The sequence below is a fragment of the Lycium ferocissimum genome, chromosome 2 (genome assembly GCF_029784015.1).
Source record: "Lycium ferocissimum isolate CSIRO_LF1 chromosome 2, AGI_CSIRO_Lferr_CH_V1, whole genome shotgun sequence".
NCBI classification, from domain to species: Eukaryota; Viridiplantae; Streptophyta; class Magnoliopsida; order Solanales; family Solanaceae; genus Lycium; species Lycium ferocissimum.
In genome coordinates, this window is record NC_081343.1 from 71,195,388 (window position 1) to 71,208,347 (window position 12,960).

General features: G+C 36.5%; 2 protein-coding genes across 2 annotated transcripts; both read left to right on the top strand.

The window, feature by feature from the left end:
- The first annotated feature begins 541 nt into the window (after positions 1–541).
- Positions 542–5,211, top strand: LOC132047322 (mitochondrial import receptor subunit TOM20-like). Its single transcript, XM_059438337.1, has 6 exons — positions 542–746; positions 1,228–1,306; positions 2,162–2,331; positions 2,419–2,466; positions 4,331–4,429; positions 4,874–5,211. Exons 1-6 carry the CDS (start codon positions 651–653, stop codon positions 4,994–4,996), a joined length of 615 nt encoding a protein of 204 aa, XP_059294320.1. The 5' UTR covers positions 542–650; the 3' UTR covers positions 4,997–5,211.
- A 1,892-nt stretch (positions 5,212–7,103) lies between these two features.
- Positions 7,104–12,712, top strand: LOC132047321 (uncharacterized). Its single transcript, XM_059438335.1, has 9 exons — positions 7,104–7,392; positions 7,963–8,078; positions 8,835–8,888; positions 8,995–9,019; positions 9,958–10,080; positions 10,468–10,634; positions 10,760–10,829; positions 11,348–11,446; positions 12,398–12,712. Exons 1-9 carry the CDS (start codon positions 7,210–7,212, stop codon positions 12,452–12,454), a joined length of 894 nt encoding a protein of 297 aa, XP_059294318.1. The 5' UTR covers positions 7,104–7,209; the 3' UTR covers positions 12,455–12,712.
- Positions 12,713–12,960: the final 248 nt, after the last annotated feature.

Genomic DNA, 12,960 nt, shown 5'->3' on the forward strand with positions numbered 1-12,960 from the left:
TGCCTTAAGGAAAAGTTCATATTTATGGGGCATCTTTTAGTTATCATTATAAAAGTCGCATTTATAAGGCATAACTAAAAGTATGCCCCGCCAAAGGCGGAACTTTTCCTTAAGACATAACTAAAAGTTTCTCTTATAAGGCAAAGTCTATGTCTTAAGAAAAAGTTATGCCTTATGGGCAGACTTTTAGTTAAGGCTTAACTAAAAGTTTGTTCATTAGGCATAAGTATTAGGATCCGGCGTATAACTTTGGTTATTCCTAACAAGTGTATCTTAAGATTAGATAAACACGACAAGCTTTGCCTTGTGATTTTTTTAATTTATCTGCTAAGAGGGTTCGAATCCGAACTTCGGGATAAGGCCATTTTTTTTCGAAAAGGCGCTTAAAGATCACAAATATGAGGGACAATATTTAAAGACCACGAAGGATAATCAGCGCAATTTTTTGATTGCCCTATCCAATCAGGAATAGGCCCATAAACCATTTACAAAGTCCAGTCCGAATGGGTAATCGCTGACTTCACCGGCAAGTCCGCTGGTGGTTTTCCTATTACAAAAGGAAAAGAAAACACAAGCTATGTGGAAAAGTACTGACGAGGTTTGAGGTTAAGCCTTAGAACCCTAACAGAGCCAATTATCGTACGAAGGTCATGGAAATGCAAAACGATTTCGATAGGCTTCTATTCTTCGAGCACGCTCGAAAGACTGCTGAAACCACCTATGCTAAAGATCCTCTGGATGCTGAGGTACCTCTTCTTTCTTCTCTCTTTATGGGTCGTTTGGTACTCCCCAGGATTAAGTTTGGGAGTAAATTTATACTGTGGGATAAATTAGTTCGAGAATTATAATCCTGGGAAAATTTAGAGCCTGTTTAGATGAGCTGATAACTTACAGCTTATAAGCCAATTCTAGCTTATGGCTTTTGACTTATTTTTGTTATTTTGGCTTAAAAAGTAAAAACAAGTGCTTAAAAGTTTTTTTTTTAATCTTAGTCGGACACTACAAAAGTGCTTAAAAGCTGTTTTGACTTAAAAACACTTAAAATAAGCCAATCCAAACAGGCTGTTAGTCCGCGAACCTAACAACCCCAAACAGGCTGTTACTTGCGGACATATGCGGGCATATGCTTCTAATGTTACTTTTATATAGCTCTAACTTTTAATTAGTTGAGATCAGATTTGTGTTGGCTACGGAATTGGGACTATTGTTTCTGATTAATTCGTGCAGAACTTGACGAGATGGGGAGGTGCATTGTTGGAATTATCACAGTTCCAGTCCGTCACCGAATCAAAGAAGATGATTTCTGGTATTGTGCTTATTACTAGTATTGTAATCCCTGCTAAAGGTTTTCCTAGAATTGGCTATTGGACAATGTCCGCCCATTTCTAGAATTCACTCAGAGTTATTGGGCTTTTAATTTAATTAATTCTTGTTAAAAATCACCCCAAAACCCCTTAATTAATGAATGCGAAGTATCCTAAGGCCTATATAAACACCGTAATTTGCGCCCACTTCTAATTGTCCACACATACCGATATCTATCCACTAGTATAGGTATTTGGGTAAATAGGTAGATGGCAAGGTAACTATTTATGCCTTTGCCAACGCTGGTCTCCCATGATTTTCATTCCAGCTTCATCAACCAATAGGTGACTCCCTAGGTGTATCCTTTTTAAGCTACTTGAGTGTCCTTTTTTTAAACCGGATGTGATGCTATATTTTTCAACACTACCCCGTCATGTGACCAAATTGGTTTTCTTGTGTGAACTTTCATATGGACTTGCGAGTGTGAGAATTGACTTGGCTCATATGAAGGAATTTGAGTTTTGAGCATCTAACTCCAATCCTAAGAAAACAAGTATAGTGGCTAAGACATTTTAAACAACTTGGATGCCCTCATATTAATAGACCAATGGAATATTTATGTAACTCACCAAAGTTTTTTTTTTAATATCATAGTAGGAGTGTTCCTTTTCATGGATAATTAATCAAACAATGTTGTTACTTCTCTTGAAGACAAAACTATTATGGCACACTTACTCTGCAGAAGGAAATGTTTGGAGGGCGGGTCGAATATTGGGACCTCTTCTTGTAATAAGTTGATGGAAATGAATATAGTATTTTCTGTTCTTGTTCTCTGATTGGGCATTATACTGTCCAGATGCTATCTCAAAGTTAGAGGAGGCTTTGGAGGTTAATCCACAGAAGCATGATGCGATTTGGTGTTTGGGGAATGCCCATACATCCCAGGCATTTCTAACTCCTGATGAAGACGAGGCTAAGGTTTACTTCGACAAAGCGGCTCAGTACTTCCAACAAGCTGTTGATGCAGTATATTTCTTCTCAATGCAGATTCCGATATTTTTAGTGTTTAGGTTTATTTTTTATCGTTATAGCTTTTGTTCCTGTGAATTGTAGGATCCAGAGAATGAGCTTTATCGGAAATCATATGAAGTTTCTTCTAAGGTAAAGTTTGTGCTGTGTTTTTAGCTTGGTTTTGATATGTTTAATGTGCTGAATTGTTATGTCACGTTTAAGTATTCCCTATAAGTGCCTGAGCAAGTAGTTCCATGTGTGCTTCAAGGAGCTTTCGACTTATTTATCGACTGGCGTAGTGTGCTCTCAATTTTTTTTATCCCTTTCCTTCACAATAAATAGTTTCACCTATCAAAGGAAATTCTACGTGTATGTGATTCACCGCATGGTTGCACAAAAATAGTGGTATGAAGCAGCCATTTCTTTTCCAATCAGCTAAACCGAGCACATGAATCATTTGTTCAGAGTAAAGTGCTGTATTCTTGTAGTTGATGGCTTGATGCAAGCATATCCTAATTTAAATGTTAGGTAGGTTCACATAATATGTTTGCAGGAGTAGAAGAAACCATCAAACTAATTGTTGCATGTGGAGGGGAAAAGCATATAGAATCTATCTTTCAATGTGTTGTACAAATTAACTATATTCAAAAAGTCTATGGGTTAGTCTGGGATTAGCCCATCTACTAGCACGCTAGTTAACCAAGTTATTTAACTCTGGTACGTTGAGCAGGTACATGATTGGGCACACGAAATTCCCTGCTCTAGTGTGATTTAGCAACTACGCGGTGGCTTTGCATTCAGTAGAGACTTTGATTTTCACTTGCATATATTTACCCACTACTTGTGCTTGTTTAGTTATACACATGTGTCCATTGAGGGTGTGTTCGGTATGAAGGAAAATGTTTTCTTAGAAAATATTTTCTAGTAAAATAAGTGGGTCTCTTATTTTCTTGTGTTCGGTACGTAAGCAAAAAATATATTATCCTAAAAATATTTGTATATAATCTAGATAAATACTATGGGAAGTAGGGGTGGGCGATAGGGGTATGGGGTGTGGGGGATGGGGGCTTGGGGGGGGGGGGTGTTGAAGATCATGTGTGTTGGAGGTTGGGAAAGACACAATCGATGTGGAATGCCACTTGTGGTACTTGTTTTCCCTACTTTCACTAGGGATCAGTGTTATCAAAAGCGAAAAGCGCAAAAAAGCTCTAAGGTCAACCTGGGGCTTTAAGCACAAAGCGCAAATAAAGCATGGGCTTTAATGAAAAAAGGCGCACTGGTGCAAAAATACAAATATATATATATATATATATGTTTAATCCAAGACTAATAATAATAAGCATGAATAACAAATATATGGACAAAGAAATTGTAAAACCATTACGATAAAGTGAAATATCAATTATCTAGTGTCACATTTTCAAGAGAGGCTTATGGGCAAGGAAAAGTTGTCTTAGAGCCTCGATGATGACACTGAAGCGCACATAAAGCGACGCGAAGCGCTCAGCATGTTTTGAGCCTCGCTTCAGGGCTTAAGCGCGCTTTAAGTGCGCCTTTGACAACACTGCTAGGGATAACTTGTTTTCCTAGAGAAAATATTTTCCAAAATTTTTGACCAACAGGACAGGGGAAATTGGAAGATACCGAACACGCCCTGAGAGTTACGATATATGCACTTTATAAAAGATGAGTTTGGGTGTCAGAAGGTTTGGTCTGTTGCTTTCTGATAAACGGCATACTGCTAGATTCTTCTGTTAGTTATAGGCTCATATTTCTAAGGTGGCAAAGGATCGAAAGAACCTTTCATTGCATCTTATTTTGTGGAATCAATGGTTGTGTTGGATTCTTTTTATCGATATAAACTACAATATGTGTAAATGTGCTAGGTGATTCATACTATTGATGGAATTACTCTTGTTTACCATATTATGAGAACCAGTTGTCCTGTAAAACCATTTTATTGTGTATAAATGTCCTTTCTGTTTTTATTTATGTTGTCCTACCTTATTTTTAGGCTCCAGAGTTGCATGCCGAGATTCACAAACAAGGTGCCATGCAACAAGCCATGGGTCAAGCTATGGGACCAGGACCTTCTACATCAACGAGTACAAAGGTATCCATTTTCAGTTTTTCCTCCCACCCAATGCAAGCAATTCTCGCCCATTCAATATATTTCTATTGATTCAAGCTACTTCATTTTTTCCCCTTTATACTTATTGTACATATCATTATATCTTTCCTCTATGAGTCCATCTCCTCTCTTTCATTTTGTATGCGGAGGGGGTTGTTTCTCAAGGTGCAGACTGAGTGGGCTGTCCCTTCTATGGCTACAGAATTTAGATACTTTATATGGAAATTTGTCTTCATCTATGGTTTGGTGGTTTTATTTCTGATGTTTAGTTCTTTATAGAAGTTATAAACATTTTTTACGGTTCTGGTTCTGTTTATTTGAAATATTGAAATTCCAAAAAGAAGTCGGCTGGTTTCATCGAATTGAGTTTCACAGTGTCAGAAAACCTGCTTAACCTTTCATTATTCGTCTGCTCATGCATTTCAGGGTTCGAAGAAGAAGAAGAGCAGTGATCTGAAGTATGACATTTTGGGATGGGTAATACTTGCTGTTGGACTTGTTGCGTGGGTTGGTTTTGGGAAATCTAATGCTCCTCCTCCTCCAAGATAAGGCCACAATACAGTCTTACAGGCTATATACATGGAGTTTTTCCTTGCATAAACAGGGCTTTGGCGATTCATGCTTGCCATATAGCTAGGATTTTGTGTAATAGATTTTGAATAACAGTGTCTCTGTAGTTCTTGATTCTCTTCATATAAGTCGAATATGAATAAGTGTCTTTTGTCCTTTCATTCATATTAGCTGCATACCATTTTGCGGCCCCATATTTGCCATTTGCTTCTCTGATTTCACATTGCAGTTTGACATCAATGTTCTGTTTAGCTTATCACATTTGGAAATAATGTTGCGGTTAGCTTGTGGATGTTTTCTAAGCAAGATTAGGTAGGATATGATTGATCTTCCATTTAGTAGATTCAGGGTTAGGCCGGATTGGGTTAGTTTAAGTGCTGGCCATGTTTCCAAGAAAATCTTTTTTTTGCGCGGATTGCTCTTCATCTGGGGTGGTCTTTAATTTTTGTCCTTCAAATTGGTGGTTTTTAAGTCTTGCTTTTCGCCTAATATCCTGAGGTTGTGAGTTCGAACTCCAGATCAGTAAAAAAAATAAAAAATCGCGAGGCAGAATTTCAGGCAATATTTATTACAAAATTCTGCCTTTAAGGCATGCAAATTTTGGGTCCTAAGGCAGAATTTGCATGGGCACAGGTAGAATTTCTGTCCATGCAAATTCTACGTTGTTTTGCTCTTCAGATAGAAATTTTGAGGCAGAATTTTTGTCTTAAGGTAGAATTTGAATGGGCACAGGCAGAATTTTTGCCCATGCAAATTCTCTTGGTCCATTTTGACGTTTTGAGTGGACATTTCTTCCCTCCTTTTTTCCCGCCTAAACAATATTCTTTTTCTCCGTTATTGAATTAAATCATGTAGCAATTGTGTGGTTGATTTTTCTAATAGTTTATTCATGTGAACGAGATTGTGATGTTTTTTTTATTAGTGACACTTTCTAAAAGTTTCTTAACCAAAAAGTAAAAGAATAATTCTAAAACGAGATCGAGCGTCCACATTTGTTTTACATATTTCAACCTTAAAAGTTAATAATACCAATTCTGAATTCCAAATGGTTTTAGTATATATAATTATATATACTAAAACCATTTAAATGAAATAAAGGTCGATGGTTCGGTTTGGTTGGTTATTTTTAGAAATTTGTATCATACTAATTTTCGGTTACTCTGGTGTATAACCAAAATTAGACTTTTTGAAACCGTCCCAATCGTCTTGATTTCTCTTTGATTTCGGTACGGTTCGGTTAATTTGTGATTTTGTAAACGTCATCTAGTGGCTATAGATAGAATTAAATACTCAAAAGTTACAATAACATCAAACGGAAATATTTTTCTCTTTATTATATCTTACAACGACAATCAACAGAAGCAATATACTCATTATGTTTACCGGAATCACATGATGCACTATTCTTATTATGGAAAGACGTATGACAATTTATACTATGTTAGATTTATATTTGTATTTATAATTGATTTCTTTGAATAATAAAGTTTGTGTACTTTAACATCCTTTATAATGTGGATAGTTTGTTTTAGCTGTACAAGATCATTATTCTATCAAGGAAGTGATTGTGGGTAACTGAAGAGGTTTCATAAACATAATATTTTTCTTTTTTTGAAAAAGTAATAATAATAATCTATAATTGAATATCCAAACCAAATATTGTGGAAATCACAGAGAACAAAGTAGTGTTGTTGTAGCAACGGCAATAGATTTTAAATTTGACATTGTACTCCCTTTTAACAAAATTTACCCCAAGTACCAAGGTCCAAGACAAATATTTTAAATGTAACATATAAAATTATGTGTATGTATGTGTATATATATGTGTGCATATATATATATATATATTCATACATGTATTCGGTTCGATTCGGGATTTTTTTTTTTTGTAAAATGAAAAATCTAATCTAATTACTCGGTAAGGTTATATTTACATATGAAATCTACTGTTTCAGTGGAAAAAAACCTAAAAATCGGTTGGATTCGGTGGGTTTTTAAAATTGTTTTGACACTCGTATATATATTGGTCTTCGTAAAGGAATTCAAAATGTTTCTCAAATAATCTTTTGTCAATACTTATAACGTATGGAACGAGAGACTATCCCTATCCTTTTTAATGCAACCGACGTCGTTATATAAGTGAATTTCTAGAAAAGCTACTTCTGAAAAGTATCATTTTAGGTGCGGAAGAGATGTCATTGGAAGCTAAAGCAATAGGAGCACACTGTGGAATGGCCGGAGCTGTGCCTCTCCAATTCCCCACTCGCGTGTCGTTCCACAGTGCAGTTCCTCTGCGTACACGCCGATTCCAACCGTTGGCGGTTGTTAAGAAAAGTCCTAAACGCCTTAGATACTCCGCTCCTCGCTTAACTAAGGTTTCAATCTCTCATCCCTTATTTATTTTAATATGCCTACTCCTTTGCTTATAGTTATCAAGTTTCCCCAATACTTGATCAAACGCATCAATTTTTTTTAGGCATGATACATACATAGACAAATTAACTTTGGCAATTAAACACTCCAACTTTGAGAATGCATATCTAGATACCTCAACTCGTCCCCACTATGTCTCGTGGACAACAGATGCTGATGTGGCACATAATATTTGGAGGTGTCAATATGATTATTTTGGTAGTTGAAGTGTTCAGCTGACACAGTGGAGACGAGTTGAGGTGTGTAGACGATCATTTCGTAAGTTGGAGTGTTCAACTGACACTAGAGGCTAAGTTTAAGTTTCTATCTATGTATTCTACCAATTTTTTATTGCAAACTGTAACGCTGTATAATTATTCAATTTTCGAACTGCAATTAGGACCTATATTTTGTTTGTAGTGGAATCTCAAAAATTTGAGCACATTTTATGCATGATTTTTTTTTTTTTTTGATGAAGTAAGAATAAACTTGCTGTTTTGTTTCTTATGTATTAACAATTTGAAACGTGGTAGGAAGATGGATTGCTGTATGTTCAAGTTGATCAATTTGGGTCGGACTCGTGGAAGTTGGATCCAGTTGTTGAACTTCTTAAAGGAGGAGCTGTTGGAGTGATTCCCACTGACACCGTGTATGTTATATTTCTCATTTTTTTCTTTTTGTCAGTTATGCATATTAGTTTGTGTTTATACCTGAACGGCTTCTCTTGATGGACAAGCAGCTATGCTCATTCCTATTACTCTGTGCATACTAAAATTTGGTTCAATATCTAGTCCGGCTATGTAAAAAAGGAAAATGCTACTAATATAACTACTGACATCGTCTCCAAGTTCCTTTTCTTTTCTAGCTTTTATTGGAGTTATTCAATCATTTTGGTGTACTAGATACAATGATATGTATGACAATTTCTAGTATTAGGATTTCCTCGTTTTTTTCCTACTTTCATTAGTCAAACTAAGTCATCATAATTTACCTTTTAATTCTTTTCCTCAACAATAAAGACTGACTTTTAGGGTTTAATAGACTTTCTTAGCATCAAGCCTACTTCACTTAATTGGATTGAGGCTTCACTGATAGTTTCGAAACATCTACATCCAATAATGCAATGTTGTTCTGAGATTAGATAGAGCGAGGTTGACTTTAGTCTGCTAGGGAAGGAAATGTGATCATTTTTTCTATAACATGGACAAATAAAATGGACACACTGCAGGAAGCCATTCCCAAACAGTGAGACTTGGATGATAATCATCACATTCCTATCACTGCAAGTATAGTATCTTAATTGGTTGTAATATGAAGCTGTGTTACATAAAATGAATGGGAGGAGTATCAATTTGGTTAAGAAGTGTACTTTGCTGAATTCTGAAATTTGACATCTTTCAAACAGGTATGCAATAGTTTGTGACCTGAACAATCGTTCAGCCATTGAACGTCTTCGTAGGTAAATGATATTAAACTTCTCTGTTAACTGTAAATTCATGCTTTACATTTCTTTCTCGGGTCCCTTGATGACAGTGTCCATTTCTTTCTTTTGTTCTTTTGGCCAGAATAAAAGAGATAGAACCTTCAAAGGCAAGTTGTATTTATGCTGCTGAACTGCACCTTTGCTGAACTTATTATCAACCCAGTGGAACCTGGACCTCATTCAATATATTTTGTCGTTTCCTGACCTGCCTCTGTTTCCTCCATACTTGTCACTTGCACTGTCCTTTTTTTAATGTTTGAAATTGGTAACTGTATCTATATTTCATCCTGATTAATACATAGGTTGTACTGACCATATTTACAAAGGTATTCCTACTTTCTGAGATCCTACTCCTACATTGAATCTAATACATCAATGATGGAGACTGTATCATTGGAATAGACCTGATTACACCAGAAACATAATAACATAATACAATTCAGCTTGATTTTCTGCATACTATTTTCTACATTTTCAAAACACCTAGAGTTTCTCTCCTTCCAGATTGTCCACCAAATGCTTGCAGTGACAATTCTCCATCTACCTCTGTTCTTTGCTTGCAACCCTGCTTCCTCCCAGCTGTGAAGTGCCTCTTTAATCTTTCCAGGCATAGTCCAAGATATACCTTTAAGATTTAAGAATAATCTCCATAGTTGTCCTGTTACCTTGCAATGTAGGAATAAATGGTTAGCTGTCTCTGCATTATCACCACAAAAAAAGCACCTGGAGCGTAGTGGCAACCCTTTTCTCATCAAATTTTCTTGTGTCAACACTGCCTCCTTAGCTAGTAACCTATAAAGCATGCTACTTTATGTGGAATTTTTGTTTTCCAAATTTGTTTCCATGGCCAGTTGTTTGGTTGTTGACTGTCCTGATTCATCCATCTGTAAGCTAAATTTACCTTGAAGATTCCCTTGCTATTGTCCTGCCACTGTAACACATCTTTCCTTGTCTCCAGTCCACTGAACTGCTCTATTGTACTAAAAAATTCTCACTTGCACTGTCCTTTATGCTGTCTTCTTTACATTCTCCTGTGATTTTGCAGCCCCTTAGTATTATATGTCGATCCTTCCGTGACATAGATACATATACAACTGGATTTCCCCGTGGTAATGCCCAAGGTCTTACAGACATTTTCCGAGCAGTCAAGCACTGTCTACCCGGTCCTGTAAGTATGCATAACATGTTATATAGACAATTCTGTGCTGTGAATTGTTAATACAATTCATGCGCTATAAATTGTTAACAAATTTGATATATGTATGCCGGGAGTGTTGGAAGCCCACTGAGTTGAATTTTATCATCAGGGTTTTACTATGTGGTTTGAGAATTTCTTTCATTACTTAAATTCCTTGTTGCTCGTCGACTTACTTCATACAGATGTGAAAGTCTTCAGATACTCAAATAAGTATTATTTTTCCTTTATCCTTTCGGTGGGTGGGGTGACCGCAAAATTGTTTGACTCATTAATCTTTGACATTTTGGGCACCCAGGTCTGAGTAGTCTTGTAGATCTCTTGACACTGATATTGTACTACTAATCACCTGTCTGGCAGTACACTTTCATCTTAACCGCTAGCAAACAGCTACCAAAACAATGCACGAGATACGGGACTGCAGCTTCCAAGTATGTTTCAAGGAAAAAGGTTGGTGTCCGCATACCTGATGATCCTGTCTGTCAAGCAATCTTAGAAAAGCTGGATGGACCTCTGATATCCACAAGGTATGCCATTCTAGCATAGGGAAAATGAGCAAACTGATTTTTGCACAGTTGCATTTTTTTGTTTTGGGCTTACATGCCTAATGATAGTTATCCTGATTTAAATCACCTATTGGTTTATTATTCAGCGTCAAGTCACCAAAGGAGAACGAGTGGATACTGGATCCCGTCATTATAGCTGATGTATATGGTCCAGAGGTACTATTCCACTTATGATTCAGCTGTTTTAGGCTGCTCTTGGTGCTTCCCTCCGACCCCTCCCCTTTTCTGGAGAAATATTCTCAGAGTTGTATGCTCCATCATCACAACACTAGTTGCGCGCAACTTTTCATCTATCAGCATACTTGAAACTCCCGTATTTAAAAGGTTGGAGCATAAAATCCTTGACTGTGAATGCTAAGTAGGATCTTTTTCATTCCGTTCTCATCAGAGCAACGAACTTTTGTATTTCCCTATGTGTGTTATGTCTCTTACATATGGATCTGTAGATGCTGCAGCTTGTAAGTCGGATATGTTTAATTCTTTAAATACAGCTCAATTTCTTGTACATGTTTTTCTTTTTCTTAGATCTGTATGTGTATATATTTAATGTCCTACATGTTTTGGTTAATTAGACTAGGTTTAGTTTGGTCAGCACCCTGTCCTGTTGTGGTTACTCTTTTATTGAGACGTTATATAATGGATTGAAGTTTATCTCTCTTTTCTTCTTATATTAGGGACTTGATTTTGTTGTTGATGCGGGTCTTCGAGTGGCTGATCCGTCTACCGTAGTTGATATGACTGAAAGTTCTCCTCGGATTATACGGCAGGGCAAGGTAAACTCAGTAGTGGTTTTCTGGAGATGCCTCAGCATTCTGTTTACCGACATGATCACATATGTTTTAAATTAGTGAAAGCTGGCTAGCTGTCTGCAAGTATGGTGATTCAGAGTGCATATGCAAATATCCAAATGAATTATGTGTCAAATTAGAGTCTAATACACATAACCTGCTAGTCCTTTATAATGAAAAAACCTTGCCGCCTTATAGCTGCATAAGCACCTTCATCACTGACAACTGTACTCACGTTGGTTTTCTGTATTGTTTAAGAGTCTGGCAAAACATCAAGACTATGATTTAAACAAAGCTGCCAAAGAGATGAGTGTAGAAGAATGCTTCTCGCCTTGTGCTGTACAAGATTTTGTTTCACAGAGGCTGAGACTTGTTTAAGCAACCGCAGCAAAATTTATTAAGTAAATTAAATGCTAAACTGCTACCCGTGGTCAAGAAATAATTAGAACTTGGATGGTAGAAGAGCGTCTCAATATTAGAGATACGTCATGTTGAAAGAAGAAAGCTGTTTAATTAAGTGCTAGCAAGCATTAGTGCTGAGTTGCTTTGTCAGAAAGGTGCAAGGTTCATGAAATGGTTAAAAAGCAGGTCGAAAACATATCATGTCGAAAACAGTTGCCACAAGCTTAAGTGGAGATGCCAGATACCAGTTTACGCATTATTGGAGAAATAACATGCTGGAAATTTATAACATAGTGCCCTTTAAAAAGTGATTTTACTTCAATATAATGATCGGAAATAGTTCATGATCAACTGTCTTCTGTCCTTCGTCCATTTTTGTATTCATAATAAAACTTATGGTTGATTTGTTTATTGGTAAGGTGATAAGTTAGTAACCGTGGATCAATTTTTTCTTTCCCTGTCAATTCTCTGAATTAGAATGTTTGCATTCATGTTATGGTCATCTTTTTGTTTTGCTTGTTTACATTCCTCCAGGGTCCTAAGCAGCCTTGGATGCTATCGGAAGATGATGAGTCTGCCTTAGATGAATAGAATCCCATTACTGCCGCTGTTTAAGTAAGAAATACTACTGCTAAGATTTACGCTTGCTCAAGCCAGAGCTCTTGTACGGCACACAGATAAGATGATGAATCCCTTGTCGATCTTGAACAGAGTCCATTTAGTCTTCATTACTGTAGATTAGTGTAAATACTCAATGTGGTAGATCAAGAATCACATGTAATGTTTATTGTCTAAACTCTAAAGCATGTACTGGTCAATCTCTATCATTCCCAGAGCCTTACGCCTCTATTTCCTTTCTTGTTGTGGAGTGAAGGGAAGACTCTACACTTCTAAGTTCCATGGTCTGTGGGGGATAGGGAGGGTTCTATTTGGTTTCAATTACTGAAACTGTTTCTAATCATTTTAAGTTGAAATAATGTGATTAAGTTAATCATTTTATTCAAGTAGCAGTAATGTTTGGCTCTAAGATATTATTTCTTTGTAACGATTTAGTTAATTGTGATTAAAGGAATTAATGCAATACTTTCTAAGATTTC

Excerpts from the sequence above, each read along its gene's own strand:
- LOC132047321 (XM_059438335.1), top strand. The coding sequence starts at position 7,210 with ATGTCATTGGAAGCTAAAGCAATAGGAGCACACTGTGGAATGGCCGGA. Across the intron at positions 7,393-7,962 it reads CCGCTCCTCGCTTAACTAAG|GAAGATGGATTGCTGTATGT; the intron begins GTTTCAATCTCT and ends GAAACGTGGTAG. Across the intron at positions 10,830-11,347 it reads CTGATGTATATGGTCCAGAG|GGACTTGATTTTGTTGTTGA; the intron begins GTACTATTCCAC and ends TTCTTATATTAG.
- LOC132047322 (XM_059438337.1), top strand. The coding sequence starts at position 651 with ATGGAAATGCAAAACGATTTCGATAGGCTTCTATTCTTCGAGCACGCT. Across the intron at positions 1,307-2,161 it reads ATCAAAGAAGATGATTTCTG|ATGCTATCTCAAAGTTAGAG; the intron begins GTATTGTGCTTA and ends TATACTGTCCAG. Across the intron at positions 4,430-4,873 it reads CTACATCAACGAGTACAAAG|GGTTCGAAGAAGAAGAAGAG; the intron begins GTATCCATTTTC and ends CATGCATTTCAG.